Raw genomic sequence first — 25,039 nt, 5'->3', positions numbered from 1 at the left:
AGTCTTTGGATTCGGTGTGTATTTTATTCTTACAGAACATCTCAATTTGGATTAGCCACACCTCAAGTGTTCAAGAGCCACATGCAGCTAGTGACTGCCACAGTGGACAGTGCAGGATAAAATATTTAGAGCTATGGCTTTTATACTCGGGTAAAGTGTCCCATTCCCCCACATCTTACTCTTCAAAGAAAGGACTTTAAGAGGAATAATACATCGATAAAGTGAAATACTGTTGAGTAATAAATGACAGCTTATGGTCACATTTAATTGGGGGTATAAGCTCTAAATGATGTAAGAGTTTAGAGGAAAGGATGATTCAGAATGGCCAAGGACATCTTTATGGAGGAGCCCAACTCTTCAGTAAAGGACTAGCAGTTGGAGATGAGAGGGTATGTTATAACATCCAAGGGTTAACCCTTCCAGACGAGGAATAATGGTACTAAAAGGCCAAGGAAAACTTACTTCAAATAAACTAATGATTATAGTCAACCACACAACTCTGAGAGGATCTCACTGCTTGGACTTGTGAATAGCAAGCAAGTCTTTCATGGCCAAGGCCCTTTGGACACTAATCAGAGAAGTATCATAAAGCTATATGGAATTTGGAACTGAAATACAAAAATAGTAGAAACATTTACTTCTGGTAACACATGATTTATAATCTCTGGACCCCAGTTAGCTCGAGTGCAAAATAAAGCGGACATAACCCTGAGGTCTCTTATAGCTTGGTTGACCTATAATTTATTGTGCAAACCTGGACACTTTCAAGAGTAAAAGGGGGCACTATTAATAATTACGCTAGGATAAGAGGCATAAACTTGGGCTATTTTATAGCTATAAAACTACACGATCCTGTTCTACCAAACGGATACAGCAGCTACCCCTATGCAGGGATGCGAAGCTGATGAAAGTCCAGGCATGTTTTCATTACCTCTGCGTGGCCACAAGGGCTTTGTGGGCTAATATGCATTGATCCGGGTGAGGCGGTTTCGCACCTCCCCCTCAAAGCATTTTAAATTGGTTTGAATTTGGGAACAGGGTTCCATATGGACAAAGCTGGACTCTGACAGCCTGAATGTATTTACTGAGGACAACAAATCATTGACAGACTAAATTTAACAGAGGAAAGGCCTGGCCTGCTTGTACTCAGAATCTGACTTTGTAATTGTAGCCTCCCTTAGACAGGCCTAATCAATTAGAAGAGGCTGATTTTAACCAGTTGCAGGCTCATTACCCTGCATTCCAGTTTGTGTTGACGAAAATCAGTTTCAGTCTGTGGCCTGGAACTCATGTACAGCACTTCCTGCGGCCTCTTATATAAACACATCAAAAATTTTATTTGGAGTTGCTCTTCTCTCTTTTAAGAAAATCACTTTGTGAATCATGATTAAAATAGAACAATTGTATGTGGATCTGGGTCCCATACCGGGGAACATATATGACTAAGGAACACATACAAAGTCAGAGCTTAAGGTAGTAAAGGGAGGATTTGAGACAGAATCTCAAATATCCAGGCTCCAGCATCAACTGAGTGCAGCTCTGTTATCTACACAGAATGGAACAGAAAGAACTCTCAGTTATTGAAAATGACAACCTTTCAAAGAAAATGCATGAAATAGGAAAGAGCCAAGGTCTCAGAAATGCAGAGGGTATCTGAGTTGAGTCCACACTCTTCCCCGAATGGTCAAATAGAAAATAAACAGCAAACTTTCAACTAAACAAGGACAAGTTTCTTTGAGAAGTTTCTATGAGAAAACCATATGACATTATGTTTAATTTTGATGTGTGGTTAGTCTTAACAAAAGTAGAAGGTGAGGGAGTGTGTGGTAGAGCCACTCAAAACCCCAATTACATTTCAAAGACCTGTAATCATTCCAAAATATGATATAACTATGAATCATACCTGGCTGGTTGCCTTTTGTGGCTTTGTCAAGGCAGCGAGTCAACAGGAAGAGAATATCAATATATACAGCTCTGGTCACCAAACAGGGATTTTGCCTAGAAAGGTAAAGAACGGAAAATAAATTGATGTTTTCTCTCCTGGAGGCCTAGGTCCCAGAAAAGATTAAATGGGTATTTTCTACCAGGCATGTCATGAGGCTTATGGAGTTATAGCAAATGCTAAAAAAAGATAATCACGAATGGCGGGAACATATCAGAAAGTCAAGTGAGAAAGTGAAATCCTACAGCACATGGTGGAGGTCAGGGCTACGTGTGTACAAAATAGATAAACTCCATGCTCTGGCTCCACATAAATTGAAACAAACAAAACCAATATCCTATCCCAGTTATCTATAAGAAAACAAGGATATGAGGTGGGGGTGGATTATATTCTATTATTTTCTTCTTAAGTGAACACATTTAAGGGAAAAATCATGGGTGATGAATATTACCAATTAAGCATTCAGAGAACTGCACTCACATATGACAAGTTATATCTATGGACTTAAAGTAACCAGCTAAAAAACAAACACATGAAAGCATTAACAAACACTGGAGCAGACATTCCTTTCCCGGCAAATGGAATTTTTTCTTCTCTTAATAAGTGGAGTTCAATTTACTCTCTGATCCGCATGCTGGAAAAAGTTAGTGGGCTCAGATTTAGGAGTCTAGATAAAAAAGAAAGAATGAAGACTTTCTTTTGAGAACAGCACTGAAGGTCCCTGGCTCTGAGCCTCGGTTCATACTGACCATGAAAAAGGCCCAAACCTCCTCGGTGTACTAATAATTCAGCACAAGTGGTAGAGACAGTAGAGAAAGATCTGGGTTTGAATCTTGGCTTTGCCGTTTATTATTTGTGACCTGAATCAGGTTCCTGACCTGTACAAAGGAAACTCCAATCACCTATGAGTGACTGTGGGCATTTGGTGTGGCACAGCACACTAGATGCCCGCCTAGGTGCATGGTCATGGCAGAGGCTCCCTGAGTGTCCACTCCCTGCCTTACTCTGCCTCCAACATAAGATTAGGGAATGACACAGTGTTCTGGCTAGTGGATTTAATTTACTTGATTTCTAAAGCCATCCTTCTCATTCCCTGTAAATTAACAGTTACCATTTCCCTGAAGTTTATTCCCACTCTATCCTGAACTGCCCACAACCTAGGGCTGGCATATGTTCTAGCATGAAAAGCAAATCAGGTACTTTTGAGTTAAAATAAAACTGTCTTGTTTAAAGGTCTCTCTGTGCTGACCTGCCTCATTTCTGTCCCACTGACTGGCTTCACCTACAGTATCTGCTTGCTCCCTGGTACCTATCCTGCCAGTTTATATGTATATTTTCTGTTTGGCCTAATTTCATATTTGTACCTGGTTATTTTTTAAAATTAGCTTTAAAAAATAGGTAACACACGCACATGGTATAAAAACAATTCGAACGGTATACTGTACAAAAGGGCATGCAGTGAAAATTAAGTTCCTTTTCTACGCCTCCACCTTCTACCCATATTCTGGTCCCTGAGGCAACCATTATTACTCCTTTTTAGTATATCCTGCCAGGCACATTCTACTCATTTATAATCTATCTAGAGCTACCCACTTGTTTATTTTTACATAAATAGTTTACTATATATGGTAGGTCCTAACTTAACATTGTCAATAGGTTCTGTGACTTTAAGTGAAAGGACATATAAAGAAACAAATTTGAGCATAAGCTAATTGATATTAACAAGAGTTAATTTCCTACATCTAATCAACATTAACGAAATGATGTTGAATGAAATGACGTTATTTGAAGACCTGATATACTAAGTTCTGAGTTTTACTTTTTTTTCACTAATGTATTTTGACTATCATTCTATTAAAAACATGAAGATTTGCCTCATTTTAAAAAATGGTTGTAAACTGTTCCGTTTCATGAATGTACCAATGCCCTATTGAAATAATTCAGATGATTTAAGATACTTTGCTGAAAACAATGCTGTAATGAATATGTATGTACATCAGTATTGAGCACACAAATGAGTACTCAGAGGAGAAATTCCTAGAAGCTTAATTACTCTCCTCAGCACTCTGGCATCTTGGATCAAGATATTTGCACATTTAAATTTTTGACTGATTTTGTCAAGATGCTCTCCAATGAGACAGCACCAATTTACACTTTTACCAACAGTGTGTAAGAATTCTGGTTTCCTCACAACCTGGCCAACACAGTACATTATTAAACTCTAACTTCTGCCAAGATGATAAGTGAAAAACAGTATCTCATTGTTTTAATTCACAATTATTTTAAGTGTGGTTGAACATCATTTAATGTGCTTTTCAAAAAAGATACTTCAATTTCTTTTTCTGTGAACTACATTCAAATCCATGTCCATTATGTTGTTGGTCTTTTCCTTATTGATTTGTAGTAACTCTTTGTGTGTTAAGGAAATCTGTTCTTCGTCACATGCTTTACAAATATTTTTGTAGGTTACCATTCATCTTTCGACTTTATTTGTAATGTTATTTTGTAATTCAAAAATGTTTCTTTTATGTAATCAAATATATTAATTTTTTATTTATGTCTCCTGGGTTTTATATCATGCTTACAAAGTCTAATCCTTCTCCAAGATTATATTTCCCGTATTTCCTTTGAGTACTTTGCAGTTCCATTCTCTTTGTTGTCGTTTAAAACTTTTATCTATTTGAAAATCCCCCCCACTCCACCAATCCTGCCCCTACCTTTTGTTTCTATCTAGTTTCTCCCAGGTCTCTCAATCATAACTTCCTATCCTCACTCTTTTACCCATTATAAATAGCTCATGGCCTATAAAAACTTATTCAATGTTATCATTCACAATTCTAGCATTCCCACTGTTTAACAGGTAGACCTTTCCCCTGCCAAAAAAGGGCCATTCAAGAAAGGAAGTGAGGGGGTTAATAAATCATCAGCTGTCTAGTACAGGGCTAAGTAAATGGCCTGCAGAGGGCAAACGGAATGCCCCCGGAGCATCCAGCTTGGAGCTAGGTGCTAGGAGGAGATGCACATGAGATGACTTCTGACCTCAGACAACGTTGCCTAGTTATAGAGACAAAAATAAAGTCAAACTGTGGGACAGGAATTAAGGAGATAAGAGAAAGAACGTATCAGGGTGGACTGGAGAAATGGAAAGGGTTTATGAAGATGTAATTCCAACTGGGCTGTGAAAGGTGGCTAAAACTTAGACGAAGTTGACAAAGAAAGGCATTTCGGAGGGGGCAATAGATATGGGAAGGAATTAGTTTGGCTTGTCTAGGGACCTGGGGAGACCAGAATGGGAAGATAAGAGAATGTGCCGAGAAGGCAGGAGCAAGAGGAAGGCAAGCCAGGCTTTCAGGAGATGGTATACTTTGTGCTAACTGGGTGCTTCTTAGTGTAAAAGTGTACTGCCTGCTCCTACGAGGCCTCATAGAGTTATAGCTTCTCACCATGGATGTTTTCCTGTTGGTGAAGCCATAAAGGGAAGTTTTGGCAGAAGTGGTTTGACTTTCAAGTCTGATGAGGAGCCTACTTTCCATGAGATTTTTAGCTAAGTTAATATATATTTTTTAAAATTTCTAAATGAATACAGGAAAAACTGGCAACTTTAAAAGCCCCCTGCATCTTCTCGTGACCTGGTATAGGCTGGTGACCTGGCCGGCTTCTTGGGACACTTCGTGGACTACTCTGACTGCTCCTATAACTGTGAAGCTCTAGGCCAAGTCCGAGGTAGTCAACGAGATCATGGGAGGTTCCCTCAAATGCTGCTGCTTTTGATTCCAGGAAAAAGAGAGGATCTAGGCCACAAAGGAGTCCATCCATGGCTTCTCCTTTGAGACTGAGTCAGAGAAATTTTGGCTTGCAGCCCACCGTTCATGGCTCCACCCTTGAACACAGCCACAGCCACAGCCCCAGCTACATAACATCCCTGTCTAGATTCAGAGTTGGGCTTCACTCTGAACTGGCTTCTAAGTCAGGAAAATAATTTTTTTCCCTTTCGTTTTCTCTGTTACTTGGTGTTTGTTCTGACTTGGAAATGGTACACTATGACTTCAGGGTGAGCCAGAGGTTTGTTCTCGGTCTGTCAAGCCACTTTGATGATGGGAATAAAATCTTGGGAGGAGCAAGCCAGCTGGACAGGAAATGAAGCCACAGAGTTTTGGTGGGCTTGGGGCTTTTTTCTACCCCCAAATGGAAAAACCCTGGCATAGGGCACAGTATAATGAAGATTTAAAGTGCTTGAAAAAATCTGAAGTGGTCAGGGTCTAACAGATGGGCTTAAAAACAACATGAGAGCAGTTTTAGAAGGAGCAGCAGGAATCAGGTAGTACGAGGACTAAGGTTACATACATCAAATGAAACAAAGGGCTTGTTAAGAATTTTGCTCTCTTTTCCATTTTTTATCATTTGTCCCTTGACAAATATCTGCCCGAGAATCTGATTAATATGTTTCTGCCTTGGGAAATCTCTGAACTCCGTTAAACCTTCTGCCTTCACTCCTGGAAGTTGTGGGGAAGCAGAAGGCAAGGCAGAGAGAGTAGGGCTTCCCGGACATGGCCACAAAGGCGCTAGTGTCTAGAGGGCGGCGGGAGTTCTTGGGAAGGCTGTGATAAATTATCCTCTTCTCCTATCCCTTCTAGAATCCCAGAGGCTGCAGAGCTTTTTAACTGAGGCCTGTTCATTCAGAAAATATTTACTAAGAGGCTACTGAGAGCCAAGGATAGTGCCAGTGTTTGGAAATATGAAGAAGAAATGATTCAGTGACAGTCATTGCCCTCAAGGAACTTAGAGTCCTGAATAGTGTTTTTCAAACTGTAGGTTAGGATCTATTTTGTTGGTTATGAAATCAGCTAGTGGGTGGTGGTGACCAGCATAAAAAAAAAGAATGGAAGGAAGGAGGAAGGTTTGGGAGGAAGTAAGAGGAAGGAGACGGTGAGCTCGGAGAGGGAGGGAGGGGAAAATATAATCAGAGTGCATCAAAGCAATAAAGATAGTATTGTTTCCTTCACTGGTAAAGTTCTTGCCCAGAATGAATTTTTAATAAAATCTTTGATGTAAGGTATAAATAATTTATGATACAATAATTTTAAGTAAAATTATTGATTGATTTAACTCCTTTTTCTTTTCCAGGTAATAAGCCATCCTACATTATACTGAATGATATCAACAGGGTTATGCTTGGTATCCAAAATGATGGTGGATATGTTGAAAGAGAACATTCCTGAAATTAAATATGCTAAATCTTGAGTAAATTCCCTCTGTTGTATTTTTTTAATGACTGTTCATATCTTACATATCTTACATTGAAATTTTAATAATTTCAAACTGTGCACGATTTCATGAGTGCGTGTATATATATATATATATATATATATATATATATATATATATATATATATATACACACACACACACATACACATTCAGCACACAGATATACATTAGGTCCCATGTAAAACATATTTTTTGTTGTGAGTGGCTGTCAAAAAAGCCACTGGTTTCGAGGGAGAAACATATAACCAATCATACTAGAATATGATGGGTGCCCCAAAGGAGGTGTTGACCGTGAATATTAAAGATAGTGGAAGGGGGAACTGCTCGGTATACCTGGGTAAGCCAGGAGTGACTTGGCAGAGAGCTGGAGAATGAGGAAGAGTCTGGAATACAGACCATGGGCAGAGTGACCTCAGCAGAGGAAGCACAGCATGTCCAAAGATTTAGGCACATGACATGTTTGGAGAACAAGAAGTGCAAAGGGGATGTGAGGGAGAAGAGCAGCAGGAAATGATAGAGGACGAGTGAAATGTCCCAAATAGGAGAGCTTAAGAATGACCTTTAAATAACTCCCAAAACTCCGAAGGGTTGAAGTCTGCAGTGGGACTCATCAGCCCAAACCACACTGGAAAGCTGGGATTTCCAGTCACCAGTGTGAAGCCTTAGAGGGCTCCCTGGAAGAGACAGACAGTTCACTTTGGACACACTAAACTCTTCCTGAAGAATGCATTACCATTTTCAGAGGGCTAGAAACAGCTGTCCTGACTTTAGGCTGCTAGTGCCTGTGAAGGTCTCTAAGTCAACAGACTGCATCTGGACTTCAACAGAGTCAGGGTCTGTGGTCACACCAGTCCCCAGAGAACTAATCCTCTAGAATTCTGATTAGATACATGGCATAACTTTTAGATTTTCTAGAAACATTTACTGAGCACCATGGGAGATATCCTACTAGAAAAGGAAGAAGAGGACAAAGTTCTGGCTTTGCAGGGCTTATAGTCTTGTTGTGTGTGTGTGTGTCGGGGGTGGGGGGGGGTGGGGAGTGTATGTGGAGAAAAACAAAATACTCAAAAACAATCAGAGAGAATGTCATTAAGAAGGGATCTGGAGACATGGAAGGATTTGACCAGTGAAAGGAAAAAAGGAATTCCAGGCAGGAGAATTTACTGGAGCAAAGATATAAAGGTGGGAACATGCTTGCCACATGCAGGGAAGAAAGCAGACCAGAAAATCAAATAGGTGGAGTGAACAAGCTTAATGGCTTAGAGTGACCTGGGGTCTCAAGTCCTAGTAGGGGCGAATCACAACCCATTGCAGGCTCTTCCTCTAATTGTGGGTCTGACATAGGCTCAGTCCTACTCAGATCTCTTCTGTTCTCAAAAAGCACTTGCAGTCTTTTATCATGAGTGTGTGTGTATATCTATCTATCTATCTATCTATCTATCTATCTATCTATCTATCTATCTATCTATCTCAGAGCCAGAGGATATATAACGAAGCTATACATCTTGGGGACCACCCCCGGGCCCAAAATAGGCTGGAAAGAAAAGAACCGGAAAAAGAGAAAAGTGAGTGGGGAGTAAGAAGAGAGAAGGCAGGTGAGAAGTGGGGCAAGTGGAGAAGAGAAGGTTAATGGTAGTGAGGAAAGTGGTAGAAGAGGGAGAGGGGAAAAAAGTCTATGACATGTCCCCACATCCTGCCTTGATCCTCCTCCACTTGACAATGTCCAGCCACACCACGTCCTTTATTCAAAACACTTCAAAGTCTGTCCTCTAGGAAACCTACCCTGACTAACCATCAGAAAACAGCCTCCAAGGACAATCTGAATGGCTGATTTGACATGGATATTCTGTTGACCTTCCTTTGGTCTCCCAGAGATCCTGTTGGCCATCTTTGTAGTCCTAGGCAGTTCAAGTTTCTGTGATGGTGGCTGTCCGCAGACCAAATCCTGCTTCTCCTTACATTTGGTTATAAAAGGAAGAGCTGCTGCGGTTAGGAGCCAGGAGGTACTTTTTTGATGTAGGCCACATTAAGTCATATAAATGTGGAAGTGTAAATTAAAATAAAAAGAACCCCTCTCTCCCTTCTGATTTCCATTTTTACCACAGCCCCCAGCCAAGCAACCATCATATGGCATTCTTAGAGAAACAATAGAGGATTTGTTTAAACCAAGATGCCAAATGGTCATGAATTGCAGAATATATATTTTTAAACAAGTTATTTTCCCCCACTGTAACATCCAGAATTTAGATCTGCATACAAGGCCAGCTGGCAGCAGCATGCGGGGCCTGGCTGGCTACCCAGGACTGCTGGTTTACCTTGCCCTCCCCTGGGGTGGGGGAAGCGGGGAGGGTGACGGCAGAGCTGCATTCTTATGTTATGCTCCAACTTCTATCCAGCCTTTCTTGGTCTGGAGCATTGCAAGTGTTTATACTCACAACCCACACATATAAGCTACTCCGGAGCCCTCCTACTTGGATTTTCCTTTTAAAGTGAAGCCATCTTCGTGCCCTGCTCTGGTGGCTGACCAATTTATAGGGAGTTCTTACTGAGTTGCCATGCACAAAGCGAGAGAAACATGAGCTGTGAGTCTACCCAGGAAGGAACCAAATGTCCCAGCCATGCACTACTGAGCATGAGGGGCTTCCCCTGGAAGAGCAGCTTTTGTTCCTGGGGGATGGAATCTGTGGAAACACAGGGTCTTAACCCCTTTACCAGGGTCCTGAGTAGGAACTCGGCATGGCCGAGGCAGTCTACAGAGGTGCTGGAGCAATTCTTAGGTCAGGGTCAAAGCCACGGCCACCTCTGCTTTCCCTGGGAATGCCACTGTTCAAGAGGAGGCCATGATCTCAATGCCAAGGCTCCGCCTTTTCCCTCCATTCGGGCTCACCTGCTTTCTCAGAGGGCCGCCCCCCTCATATTTTTCCATCTTTCTAGGAGGCATCTTTTTCTCATTAATGTACCAACACTCAAGTTACGTGCAGAGAGTGAGGAAAAAGAGACCTTGTGTAGGGCTTGGGATTTGTTCAAAGCCCGGGGAAACCGTTTTAGAGGGTGTATGTTTTTTATTCTTTTTATGAGAGATGCATGTTTCCCCCCCTCTGTGACTTGTTTAAAAGCAAAGTTTAACATGCTTCCAGAGAAATTGCTGGTTAATAACTTAATAAGCTATATGCTAGGAATTATGGGAGCAAACTAGTATCCAAGAGAACTTTTATTGTATAGTTTGGTGCTTGGAGGATATATAGCTTCAGTTTTTATATAAAGTACTAATAGAAGTCCCCTTTCTTTTCAAACCTTACTTTCTCCTTAGGATTACAGAAAAGGATAAATAAGTGAAGTGAATGAAAACTTCTAGAAGCTGCATGAGAAGTCTGTATGTAGATTACAAGGTGAGAATTTCTAACAGCATAATCAACAGAACTGGGCTAATGTGAACTTGGCAAAGTATACACTTGGAAATCAGCCCTGGCAATAATAATAACAATGATAATAATAATAATAAATATCAACTTCACTTTATTAAAAGTTTTACCTGAAAAAAAGATTCCTGTTTTATTTTTATAACATTCTTAAGAGAGAAGAAAAATATTATTATTTTTAAAAGGCATTATTATTCTCGCTTTTACAAATCCACGAAGTAGCTCATATAGCTCAAGTGACCTATCCAAGACCACAGCAAAAACCAAGAATAGAATCAAGGTTTTCTAGGCAAATTGTATCTCTGTGTCCCAAACACAATCAGATGAAAAGTGAGACACTATGACAAACAATCGGAATATTTTGGTTTGCAGCCACATGCTCTGGTGTTGTGTCCTAGTAGCCAGTCTGGTGAAACGCAAGGCTCCAAGCACAGCTGTTTCCATGAGGGCCAACATAAAGGTCTGTTTTTGACATGGCTGATCATGTTGATAAAACTTAATTATCTGACACGAGATAGTCCTATATTTGCTTAGCTCTTTAATACTTTTACACCCATTACTCACCGTGTCCTTCCCTGCCTTCATTTATTTCACACTATCATTTCAGAGCTTCCCAGATAAATACTGAGGCACTTGAAAATTACAGGCCACGACCAGAACCCAGAACTGCTAACCTCGAGTATACTCTGCCTCTCCTCAACTTCAGTGAGGTGTGTTCGCAGGCTAGAGGCTTTTCAATTCACTAAGTGCCTCTCAAAGTGACCCTCCCTGTAGTCACCCAGGAGTAGAGAGCCGTGGGTTGCTGAAGGTCCCTTCTGGCTCAGGGAGGGAGCTCTGGAATAAGCTCTTGAAATGTGTGGGAAATGTTATTTCCAGAGGCCTGAAGGCCAGTCCATTGGCCAAGGAAGCCTGGGTATCACTGGCAGCTGAAGGGCAGGAAGGACAGTGAGGCTTTGGAGGGTCTCTCTCAAAGCTGCTCTCTTGGCCCATTCACGTTAAGACCAGGTCACATGGCCCACAAGCCCTCCTGGAGGCAGCCTGAAGGCTGGCCACACAGGGCAAACATACCAGGTCTAAGTCAGCTCAATCTGAGGGTGGAAAAGCAGGAGGCCAAGCAAGGCCTTCTGCCAGGTCCGTGTGTTGCCTGAAAGCCTATCCTCAGAGTTAATGACTTCAGTTAAAGCTACTGTCTCTAAAAGATCAGGCCTGAAAATCAGTTGTATGAACCAGGAGAATGAACTTATTTACATATTTGTTAGCATGATTTGTTGGTCAGATCAAGCAGCAGTCAGTCCGCTAAGACTGATTTCTGAGGAAAGGGGATCTAGAATAAAGATATGATGGCAAGAAAGACTAGAGCACAGGGAGGGCTGCTCTGGAGAGAGGGCTTGGGGCAGCCCAAAGGCATGGGGTTTTCCAGTATTTTCTTTAAGGATGATCAGACTGCAGTGGAGGCAGAAAGTGGGTCAGGAGGCAAAAAACAAATTTGCTATTTACGTCCCTAAGTTGGCCATCTTCAGAGCCAGACACATTTGTCAGGCAGTAAGAAATCACGTTCCTTCTTGTATTTATTTTCCTCATCTACAAATACTGGTTTGGATTAGATCCTTGTTTTGAAGTGGGGAGTCAGAGTGTTCTTCTTAGTTTCTTTTGGGGCTCCCAATGAGTGAGAGGCCGTGCGGGTGGGCTTCCAGGTCCCCGTCCCAGCTTGCACCATATTTCCTATCTCTTCTATCTTCAACATCTTGAACCTCCACTTAAGCTTCTGTTTAAAGAAAGGATTCCACTGGATTAGATGATCTCTAAATTCCCTTTCCTCCTATAAATTCTGTGGTTCTGTGGTCCTCTCAGCAATATTGAGAAGATATACCAAGTGGCTTCTCTATGCCCATTACCAGCTGTCCTGTCAGGCAACAGGGGCTTCCAAGTGACAAAGAGTCAGTGGACTGCTATTAGGGAGCTTTCGTTAACCACCAGGAAGGGCTGGAAAGATGTAATACACTCCTCAGTGTATCTCATGTGCATGGAGACAGCAGCCTATTTGCTAGTGTAAGCCTGAGCTTATTCACTTCCTCTTAACTCTTGGATCAAATCCAAATTCCTCTGCCTGACATTTAAGGCCTGCCACAACTGGTCTCTTATTGAATCTTGTACTGCTCTCCAAAACATACCACATCTTCTTGAGCTCTATCCCCTCTCTGGCCCAAAATATATCACATGCTTTCTCTACAGTATGACACTGCACATGTTGTCCATCATCTTGAAATACTCTTTATCCACCCTTTTGGTAGATCCGAATCACATCCATGCACTAAGACAACTCAAATACCTCCCTCCCCTAGAAAGCCTTCCCTGACTATCCAAGTCCAAGATATTTCCCGAATTCTTATGCTTATTATATGTACTACAGAATCAGAACTTCATTGTGAACGTCACTACGTCACTACTGGTTGTTTTGAAAGATAAGCCTTTTCAACTAGATCTGACCATAACAAAACTCTGCTAATAGAGATTCCATTATATATGACTAATGTGGTTCCTGCAAGCTGAGTACTATACTAAGATTCCTTCCTTTGTACTTGGGCAATGAGACTTTCACAATTTACTTAGCAACATAGGCTCTATATAGTGTAACCTTATCCACTGTCCAATCTAAGAAAATTAACCTTATCTAACAGTTAAATCTCACCAGGACTTTAAAGACGTCTCCCTCCTCTTGTAAGACTTCCTTGACATTCCACCCCCAAAAGCTGGCTCCTGTAACACATTCAGACCTCATTCCAGTATTTACCAAATTCCGACTTATTTACAGTTAATTAAATCTCTACTTATTTTATTTACTTGGTTTTTGAAATAGGGGCAATATCATTCATCTTTATGTTCTCCACCATGCCTGCTATATTGCTTTGTACTGTTTGTGGATCTGAATTGGTTCGAATTCATTGAGAATGGCTCAACGAAGGTAACCCAGTTGTTAATTTATCCAAAAGATGTCACATGCTAAAGGAAAAGAACCCCACTATATTAGAGTTTTACATAATATGAAAATGTGTTGAGGACACTGAAAGCCTGCACGTACTTGAAACCTGGACAGTGACAACATCGCCCAAGCAACTCCCCAATAAGCCCACAGCTACAAGCGTAGCAAGGCAGATATCTCTGAGTCCTTTATCGAACTAACTACCATCTCCAGGTTAGGTTGCAGATTTCTATATTCAAAAGTAGAAAGCATCAGCAGTTGGGGATTGAGTTATTGATGTACAGTTGCATAAAGGGGCTATTTTTATTTCTCGCTCCAGTATGAAGAAACTCTGATCTTGGGCAACTTGCTCAAAGGCTCAGTTTAATATAATGACAACTTCTGACTGCTCTTACCCAGCTAGTTTCCATAAGCTCAGCCTGTCAACAAGAAATACCTCATATATTCTCAAGCTTCACTTCTTCTCAAACAGCTTATTCCTTCAAGACTTGACATATTTTTAAAAGGAATATCTAATGAAGAAAATGTTTGGTACCTTGTCCATTGGTTTGGGTTAAAATATGTTAACTTAATGTCTCTCTCTGTTTTTAAAAAATACAAACAGGATCTCATCCTGAGATATCATGACCTTAAACATTCCTGAGAAGTCTGAAAGGGAAGCAAACAAATGTCAACAAGCTTGGGTCTAAAATACACCAACTTCATTTCTCTCATCATTCAAATATGCATGAAGCTCAAGGAGGTTTCCAATGGGCTGAGGAGGAGGATTAAAGAAGGGTCCGAACGAGAATCTCCCTCTCCGATAAAATCTGGGGGTTGGAAGAAAAGTCATTTTTAAAAAGGGGGTGGAGAGGAGTACTGGGAAAACTTTTATTTTGATAAAAAGAAGAAAAAGAGAGTGAAGAAGCAAACCAAAAGCAAAACCCAATCCCCAGCAATGCCTGGAAACTCACTATGTAACTAACCATCCCTGTTCAGACTTGCTTCCCTTAAAGTTTTGGCAGGAACCACAAATGATAGCCTTAAAATGCAACATGATCATCTGAATATTTTAATAATTCTTCTTGACTGGATTCATTTCAACAGCATGAGAGTGAAACAGCAACCTGCAGCCGTGGAAAAGGAACGAGGCCTCTAATTCAAGTATAGTAGTTACGAAAGAAGGACCTCTTCTTTTGGGTGGGGACCAGTCCAAGAGGCATGAGGGATTTGGGAAGGGTTAAGGCACAGTGGGAAAATGGAACCAAACTTAAACCCCATTATTTCTGCCTGGGAAGTGTAGTCTCTTGAGTGAATAAATCTGGTGGTTAGAAAATAAATGCTGTCTTCAGCTGTAAAGCAAAACAGAATCTTAAACCAGAACTTCTGCAGCCGGCCACAGGCCCCCCTGAGGCAGAACTGGGACTGCCACACAAAAGCAAGCCCAAGCTTTGTCTCTATAAGTGCATTTTCCTTATACAGTTATATCCACAGGCCCTCAGGGAGCATACTATTCAGCTTAGTGGAAGCAGTATGTAAGAGAGAAAATGGGGAGAAGAGATGAGAGTACGGATAAGGGGGAGGGCAGGGAAGAAGATGCGGGAGTGACTGGAAGTATGTGCACGAGGACGATGGAGGAGTAGATAAGGAGCACATGGAGGAGTGTATAGGGGGTATCAGGAGGCCCGAGGGAGAAGCTGTACAGAAAAGTGGATGGATCGTGTAGTCAATAATTTTTACAAATAAGAACTACCTTGGGGTGACAAATCACTAGGTTTAGTACAAAGAGTAGATCTTCAACAGACACTAGCTCCCTCCACCATCTCTTTGTAAACCCCTACCCATCAACACTGTTTTATTCAAAAATTTATTTTCCAAGGTTGCTTTCCTTATAACCTTGGGACCTGTTCTTATATTCCTGAGAACCTATTTTTCTCACCAAAACATCAGACTGTTATTTTTCTAAATGATAAATACTCACTGCATGCCAACAAAGCATAGTCCTATCCCAGGGACTGAGGCCACTGGGATGGCTGCCCAGACCAGGGAGTGCGGACTCCCCATAGAGAGTACTGGTGCCATGCAGCCCCTTGGCACAGGTCATTCCAGGTGGATGGGAAAAGAATTCTGGGCTGATTCCTTCAGTAGACTCGCCCTTCCTGTGGCTCCAAGCTCCAGTCAGAAGCCCCTGAGAAAGAGGGTGTGAAGGTGGAGTATTTCAAAGAGGAAGCTAGATGATCACAGTACCTGATACTCTGACCCTAGGCCCTCGAAATATGTACTATGTCCCAGAACCAGCAGCATCAGAATCACCTGAAAGCTTCTCAGGAACGCAGGATCTTAGGCCGCATGCCAGACCTACTGAGTGAAAGACTTCATTTTAGGAGATCCCCAGGTGATACATGTGCAAGCACTGTTCCAAAAGAATGCTTAAACTACCGCCAGCAAAAGTCTTGACATAAAACACTGGACACATGGAGGCAATGTGGTCCAGCAGAAAGAGCCCGATGAGCAGTGGGGAGCTAAGTCTTCAACAAATGCCAGTTTTTCTCAGGTAGGATCTTACCCCTAGTCAGCTGTGTGAAACGGACAAAACTCCCAAGTTTTCTGGGCTGCACTTCCCCACATATATGGGGATGGGAGTGGACTACAATAAACTTGATGATTCTTTCCAGTTCTAAAGTTCTAGATCAGTGATTCCGACAAGAAACCGTTTTGGTACCCTCTCTACACTGAAGTACTGGGTTTCAATAAACAGTGGCAGTATTTAACATAGCCTGACATCCAGCGGGGCTCAATAAGTATTTGCTGAATGAAGTGACACATGTATAGTCTATTCTATTTCAGCTGCACCTCAAAAACTGAAAATGTGCCATAACTTTCAGGACAGTTGACCACCCCAGAGTATCAGGTTTAAATGGCACTTTTGAGAGCAACCGACATAATTTAAAATATCTTGCTAGGGTGGTTTTTCAGTAATGAACCTCAGAAATTCACCCATATATGAAACAATGGTATGGTCTTTTAAAGTGGCACATCTGTGGAACTAAAATTTTAATGGTTGTATATTCCGAGTAGCAGGCTAGAGAAACAGTCATTCCATCTTTCTTGAATGAATCTTTGCCCTCGGAAGAATAATACAAGCGCCTTCTGGCATGACTGATATCATACCCAATGCTTATTCTTTATCCTCTCCCACAGGGAAATGGGAGACACCAAAGTGAGCAAGAAAACATCAGCAGCTCTCAATCTAATTGCATTTTAGAATTTCCTGCAGAGTTTTAAAAATACCAGTGCTTGGGCCACACCCTAAACCAAAAAAAAAAAAAAACAGAAATTCTGGAGGTGGGGCCTGGCATCAGTAGGTTTTAAAACTTCTCTAGATGATTATAATAAGCAGCCATCAGTCAATCTGGTACTTAATAAATGTCAGTATCAAGGGTCACAAACTCCTCGTTCTGTGGGAACTCAGAAGGTAACCTAATGAGAAAAGTGGCTGGACAGGACAGTGATAAAGTACAGAAAGCATGGTCTCTCAAGAGAAGATGGCCAATACTTACCTCTGGCCCATTGTAGCCTTGTGGGAATTTGGCTTGGTGTTGCCAGATTTTTTTTTTAAGGTGGGAATCCTGATTTACTGTGAAATTTCCTAATTTTTAAATGCTAGCAACTAATTATACATACACATATATGTATATACATACGTGTGTGTGTGTGTGTGTGTGTGTGTGTGTGTGTGTGTGTGTATTTTTAAACCCTACTCAAGTCAAACAAGACACATCTATGGCCAATTTGATCCAGGTAAACTGCCAGTGTGACCATTCTGGCTGAGAGTGCACAATATACCCAGGCCTGAGTAGTGCCCCATAGACAGCCCAGGAGAAGACTGTTTATTAAGCTGATAAAATAAAACACTAAAGTATGGCAGGTTCCATGCTGAAATGCAGGAAGTAATAATTGAAAAAATATCTATATTCTTCTGACTTCTGTTAACTTGTGGCAAGCTGAAATGCTGACTAAACTGTGTGTCTTATACAAAGAGTTTGTCTCCCAATTGTTTCACTGCAGAAAAGTAGACTTTCTTATACTAGGGGAGATTTGAGAATAGTTAATAAAATAATATTTACCAATCTTTTAAACAGAACTCAGCACACAGAAGGCACCCAAAATGCAAAAACTTTCTTAACCTAATTTTAAAAATCTTGGTTAAAATATTGGTGGAGGTCTCCCATGCACTGTTGGTGGAAAGATGAACTGACATATCTCTTTTGGAAATCAATCTGGCAAGTGTATATCAAGACTTTTAAAATTTTTCATATCCTCCTGATTAATTTATTCTACTTGTGGACATAAAACCTAAGGTAATAAATCATAGTCACACACAATCACATACAATCACACTCACACACACAATCACACGTAAAGATTTTCACTGGACATTAAAAAAATGAGAAACAAACTGAATGGCCAGCAATGGAGCAATAGTTAGGTAAACTTAATGACTGATTATTCAGGTGACAAAAATATGCTACCTTTAACAAATGTTTTTTCTAATTCAAAAACAGGAAAAGTATTTTACTTTTAGAGATGCATAGTGGGAGATAATTAGGAAGAAATTAGGGAGAAAGGCAAAGAAATAATTATCATATAAAGTCAAGACGATGCCAACGATAACTGAAAAAAACTCATTGAATTGTACAATGTAAATACAAGCAACTAATTGTCTATTATATTTCAATAAAGCTGGGGGGAGACAAAAACAAACAAACAAACAAAAAAAGTCAAAACCCTGATAACCCCAGAGAAATGATAAGGTATGAAGAGTTTTAAAAAAATATTTGTCATTAAAATTGTGATAAAATATACATAATTAAAAATTTACCATCTTAACCATTTAAGTGTGCAGCTCAGTACTGCTAATCACATTCATACTTGTATACAATCTTCAGAACTTTTTCCATCTTGTAATACTAAAACTCTATATCCATTAAACATTAATTCCTCATCCCTTCCTCCCTCATCCCCAGGCCCCGGCACCACTATTCCACTGTCTGCCTCTATGGACTTGATGACTCTAGGTACCTCAAATAAGTGGAGTCATATAGAATTTGTCCTTTTGTGACTGGCTTATTTCATTTAGCATAATGTCCTCAAGGGTCATCCATGTTGTCACATGTGTTAGAATTTCCTCTCTTTTTAAGGCTGAATAATATTCCATTATCCATGTATGTCACATTTTGTTTATCCATTTATCCATCAACAGACACTGGGTTACTTCTAACTTGTGACTCTGCTTTCAACTCATTTGGATATATACCCAGAAGTGGAATTGCTAGCTCTTGTGGTAATTCTATTTTTAATTTTTTGAGGAAATGCCATACTATTTTCCAGTGACTACTATACCATATAGTTTTTAATAATAACAAATGCTTTCATGATAGTTAAGCAAAAAAAGTGAGCTATAACATATATACCGTATAACCTCAACTACATTAAAAAAAAAAGAAAAAAAAATGAAGTAACTACATACATAAAATTGTTAACCAATAGCAGAGGTTTCCATTGGATGTTGGTAAGATTAGACCTGTATTCTCTTCCAAATTTTATACTTGACTAATTTTCTATGATAAGTATATACTACACAATCAAGAAAAAAAGTGAAAAAAATTCCGTAGGATACATTTTTCTTCCTGGTCATCACATAATTCATTGTACTTAGTCTGATAGTCCATTTAGTTCAACACATTTACTAAAAGGAGAACAGAGACACACACAGACGCAGACAGACACACACACACAGACGCAGACAGACAGACACACACACACACGCACACACGCACACACGCTTATCTTTTCCTTTTATACCAAAGGAAACACTACATAACCAAATTGATTTCTGAAAAATTTTAAACCTAAAATAATAATTTTCACAATTAGAGTACATAAATCTTTTCTCCTCTTAGTCCTATGACAGGGCTTTAAAAAAGTCCTTCCTATTCAAGCAGGGCCCATGATCTGGCTGGGATAAAGGAGCTGGACCTGCAAATAGCAAGGGTGGCAGACAGGGCCACAGTCAGGGACTGAGTTGATTCCCCTTTCGTGGCACCCACAGTCACCCTCTCCAGGCCAGCAGCTGACCCCTATATCTCACTCAGTTTCTGGCCTGGTTCAACTTCGTTTTCAGGAGTTGGTAAACTACCTTTGCACCATGAATTGAGGAGGGAGGGGTGGAGGAAAAAGGGGAAGGAAAGGACTTGAAGGATTAATGAGCTGATTTCTATAAAGGCTTTGACATCTTGGAATGAAAAGCGGACTGTAAGAGTAGAAACCCAGTCCTCTACCCAGGCCATGTTGCCAGCTGGCCATTCATCACCAAAAATTCCCCAACAACTCCACGGCTATTGCTTAATCACCTCATATAAATCCCTATTAATCTTGCAAAGTCAAAACACAAATATATGACAAAAGTCTTTATTTTATGTGCCCTAATTTCAGGGTCAAATTTTAAAAAACTGATTGGTTATCCAGTGTCTCCAATGAACTTAAAAAAAAAACCCAAAACTTTCTTTGGGAATAAAAGGACAAATAAATGACACTCTCACTAATGTTTTTGTACTTACTGGACTGAATGAACTCAGGCTAATGGTCAAATAAACTGTAGAAGGAAAAAGGTGTTAGTGCTAAAATTTGAACCAATATATAATTTTTTTGCAATAACATTAATGTTTCATAGCTTATACTTAAAAGATACAGAAAGTCCTTAGTAAGCACAAAGGAACATTTATTCCTCTTTCATGTGTAAATTATTAAGGACATAAAGGAGCCTCTTCAGCAGTAGAATTTGGAATTCTGTGCATTTTAACATCTTTCATGGGAAAGGCAGGTGAGAATGTGAAGACAGGAGTCGGCTTTGAGAAGGGCCCACTAAGATCCAGAATGGGCTCACATGAGCCTGGAGCTATTAGTGCAGACAAACTCCTGCAGCAACACTCTCAGAAGACCTCAGGGACAGGGCGGGTGTGTGACAGGCCTCAGCTTCAACATTTACATCCACTTCTACACTTACCTATTCAGGAACCTCAAGGTTATTGTGTCAACAATGTGAATAATACAGAAAAACTGATCCATGGCTTTGGAATGCATTGTGCTCAGGCAGTGCTGTTTTCCTCCCAAACTTTATTTTAGGCTCTGAACACATCCTGATTAAAATGATAAAAGTGTGCTGAGGAGCAAGAGGAAGCCTGGTGTTAGGAACCATCTACAGACCACACACAAAGTGTAAAGTTCACACTTGGATAATAAAGTGTTGACTGCCCTGGAAACATAAAAAGTGGCTTTCCTGGACTCTCAGCAAGGAAGGTAGAAACTCAGCGAATTGCAGTGATTCATACCTTTGTTTTCCAGGGCTGGAAAGACATGGAGAAAAATCAGAGATGGTGGGTGGGGGTGATGATGAAAAGCCTGATTAAAAAACTGCAATAGGAACCACAGAAAAGGTTAAAAGAGGCCAGGATGACTTCTCCAGCTGAAGCGGAGGGTTATGGCAGCTTTGTCATCCATCTCAGGCACTGCACAACATTGAAGGGCAATTCAGACGGCTGGCCTGTTACTTAATCTCCTCTTTCCCATACAAACAGAAGAAATGGCTCATGAAACCAGTGGATGGTGATTTCCTATGAGATTCATGAATGGGTAATGCCTTCGTTATAGCACTTTTAAGAACAGTAGATTTAGGATTCTGTCTTGGGGCAGTCCTGGCTGAAAGCAGGGGTTTCAACAGCATGGTTTCTGGAGAGACTTGAATACCTGATCCCTAGAAATAATAGTTGGAGGACCTGGCCTACAAATTGGTAAGCAGATGAGAGTGTATATGTCATCATAATTCCATTATCCTGGAAAAGGCATCTTGGGGGAAGTCGTTTAAAAGCCACACAGAAGGCAAATGTTAATAAGTCATGGAAGCAGTTTAGGGTCAATCAATTCCTACTCTTCATGTAAAAGAGAGAAAACAAAAATTGGACTAAAAATGAGAGATTAACCATCACTTCATTGGCATTTCAGACTCTAGAGAATTTCTCCATCAATATCCCTGCCCAAAGCTATAGGTGCTTAGACAAAATGGAGACTTACATATCCACACACTGAGAAATCCTTCACTGGCTCCCTTTCTCCTAAAAGTTTCCTTCGGGAGTTTTCACTGTATATCCTCCAAGTATTCCCTCAGCCTAATTTTCTGCCAATGTATCTTATACTTTAGGTCCCAGTACAGTTCTCCACACTCACTATGACATTTCATAATGCCATGTCTTTGCCTATGACATTACCTGAGCCTGGAATGCCCTTCCCTGCCCTGGCCACTTGGCAAAATTTTACTCATCTCTTGAAGGCTGGTTCAGTGTTGGCCTTCCTCTGCCCCTCTGCACTACTTCTGCACTTACTACATACATTTGTTATTACACTTACCATAACGGATGAAAATTCTTTATTTACGCATCTTTCTTATCTCCTAGATAGTAGCTCCTTGAAGCCAGGACTAATTCTTCTATATTTGCATCCCTACATCTCCTGACACAAAGGAGATGTTGCCTGTGCTCAACAATGCTTTGTTGAATTTCACTGACCTTCGGGCCTCATGCTGCCCATCCCTTGGTTGCTATATATGGTGGGGAGTGCAACATAAGTGAACGAAAGCACATTTTTTGAAAGATTTAAAAAAGGCCTCTGTGTTAGATAACCTATATAACTGATTCTTAATCAAACGCAACATACTACAGCACGGAATGTGGTAGCATGTGGCCGCCTACTGGAGCTACCCTCCTGGAACTTCCAGAGGCCGCTCCGGGGGCCTGCAGTAATGCTGCCCTACCACTGTCCGAGGCCTGTAACATGATTCTGGATGGTGTTACAGAGGGGACTTCTTATGTAGTAAATGAGAAATTCTTTCACTCCATCTTTCACATAGGAAATGTTCTAAATTCTAGAATAAACAAATGGCGAGGTTGAAAAAAATAAATGTATCCACCCTTCTTTGCCTTGCTTATTCAAGTTACTCTACTACCTACTTAAAATGGCAACTTCCACGTCTTCTTGCTATTCAGACCCTATTTGTCTCTCAGTGTCTACTCTAGTCTTATACCAATCTCTAATCTCTGAGTTGCCCCAGCAAGTAAGAGTTTGTATCACATGATTTAGTCAATTACTGCTTTCATTGTTATAATATCTAACACAGGGTTGAGCACATAGCAGGTATTAATAAAAACAAGCTGATTGGTAGACAGATAAAAAGCCATATTACATGCCCCCGAGCCACACGGCAGTTTTAGAAAAATTGTCCAGAAAATATTTTTCTTTCTTTACCACAATCCAACGTTGTAAAAAAGATAAATACCTCAATAAGTTTACAAAACAATGACGTTTAAAACTCCCACAACGAGAAACGGCAATTCTCCAATGTATTCCTAACCCTGATAACTCCTTGCCTATGAGGGGTTTTCACATACCTCTTGGCCAGCCAGACTTTGGCTTTGGTACAAGCTGCAACGTCAGCCAGCTCCTGCTGAAAGTATGCATTCATTCTGTATCTGGAGTCTGAGAAGGCTTGTAACAAATGAAAAACCTAAACCAGAAAAGAGAAAAAGCAATATCCTGCTGTGAAAATATATTTTTCCTAAATGCAAGTTCCTCCCTTTTAGGTTTCCTCAAAATATTCCCCTCAAAGAAAATAGACACCTGCAGAATGTGGCTCTGGTCTCTTTGCAAAAAGTATGTTAGTTTTGGAGGATGTAGCAAGTGGCAAGAAACCTACGTCCCTAATCCATATCTGTGCTCTGGGTTCTGTGCACAGTATGCCTCCCCCCACCCAAAAAGTGACTACTTTTGTGATTTTTGAATGATTGTGAATAGACAATCATTCAGTACAAAAGGTTCTTAGTTACAAATAACCTATAAATTTATTTTAGCAAAGAAATGCAAACATCTTTCGTTATGTTAGCAGTCTCATATAAAAAACGTACCTTTTAAAGTCAAAGTCTGAGAGTCTAAACTGGTTTACATGTCTGGGTTTATCAGAACAGGCTTGGCTAAAGAAGCAGATTACAATGATGCTTACCTCTGCAAATACTGGACAGAAATATTTGTAAACTATTTAGATTTTTTTTAGCATATCTTCTCTGTCTCTGAGATAGAGGCAGCAATGCAGACATTTTCTTACTCTTACATGACATTATATATTATAATTAAGCAGAGAAAGACAAATCCTGTTGTATCTACAGAATAAAGGGCACAGAAACACGACACAGACCATATGCAAATGTATGTGTGTGTCCATGTATGTGTGTCTTGGATTCACACTCAGATATGACATCAACAAAGCCTTTGTAAGGACTATACACCTGTAGTAGAGAAAAGAAAGTGGACAGGGTGTAGATGAGACCCTCTGATCTTAGCTAACGACAAAGAAAAAGATGTCCGAGAAATCCTTCAGTCACTCTTGTCTAAACAGAAGAGAGGACGTGGGTAGAGCAAAGCAAGTGCAGACAAACACACTGAGAACTCTGAAAGTTTGTTTTAATCATCAGTTTGTTTTCTTTCTCTATTGCATCCTTCACTAGAGCTGTGGAGGATTCTTTCTAAGCAGTAAGATGCAACTCTCTTTTTCTCCTGTGAATGAAGGGCATAACTGAAAGTTAAATATGGGAATAAGAGAAAAAGCAAGAGGCCAAGTTAAAGAGACCCAGAGTCATCAGACCTTAAACAGGTGTGCATGGCCAGGTTTTCTTGGGTCAGATATCTGCAATTATCAATGATAAATATATGCCGAGCATCTTTTGTTCAGAGAATCAAAAGAAATTTTGGTTAACTTACTATATGTAACTATTTTTTTTCTAAACAGAAGTAATTGTACAGGAGAATACATACATGTCCCGATGTAGAAACTGAAAATGCTTTCTCTAATAATGCATCTGTATTTTAGAAGCAACAGATCAAATATCACTACTTTACCACACCCCCACAGGGACCCAAATTGCCCGTCGTGAAGTCTGGAGAAATGGGTCTGGCTGGGGCTTCTGTTCTTATGTGGTGACTGCCAGGGTGAAAAAAAAAAGCCTCCCTCTGCCTGAATCCCCACTAGCCTGAAAGAGTTGGCAACGTTACTGGGCCTCACTTTACTTTCTCCACAGCTGCACAAAACCAACCACCGGGGCTTTTCATGGTGTCACAGGATTGTAATTAATCAGCAGACACCAGCAAAATACATGACTTTGGAATTTACTTGTAAAGAAAGCTGTGAGATTTTCAAATGCCTCTCATTTAGAAGTAATCACTTCAAAAATAACTCCTGATGGATGTTTAAACTTAGTCCTATATTTGCTCACCTTACTTGGCAAAAACAAGGCTGTTTTTGAAACGCTTGGTAGCTCTGGTTTATGAAAATCAGCCTACAGGTCCATC

At 40.5% G+C, this 25,039-nt stretch overlaps 1 protein-coding gene across 7 annotated transcripts in view; it reads right to left on the bottom strand.

Moving 5' to 3' along the window:
• THADA (THADA, armadillo repeat containing) overlaps window positions 1-25,039 on the bottom strand; it is a 296,280-nt gene that overhangs the window by 72,546 nt on the left and 198,695 nt on the right. For all 7 annotated transcript variants that reach the window (XM_023531302.1, XM_023531301.1, XM_023531303.1 and 4 more), the window contains 2 exons: window positions 23,089-23,204; window positions 1,904-1,998 (listed from right to left, as the gene is read on the bottom strand). In XM_023531302.1, coding sequence (XP_023387070.1) covers window positions 1,904-1,998; window positions 23,089-23,204 — 211 coding nt within the window. The remainder of the gene's footprint in view (window positions 1-1,903; window positions 1,999-23,088; window positions 23,205-25,039) is intronic.

Source organism: Pteropus vampyrus, unplaced genomic scaffold (assembly GCF_000151845.1).
Source record: "Pteropus vampyrus isolate Shadow unplaced genomic scaffold, Pvam_2.0 Scaffold66, whole genome shotgun sequence".
In the NCBI taxonomy this organism is placed as follows: Eukaryota; Metazoa; Chordata; class Mammalia; order Chiroptera; family Pteropodidae; genus Pteropus; species Pteropus vampyrus.
This window is presented reverse-complemented; position numbering and strand designations above follow the sequence as displayed.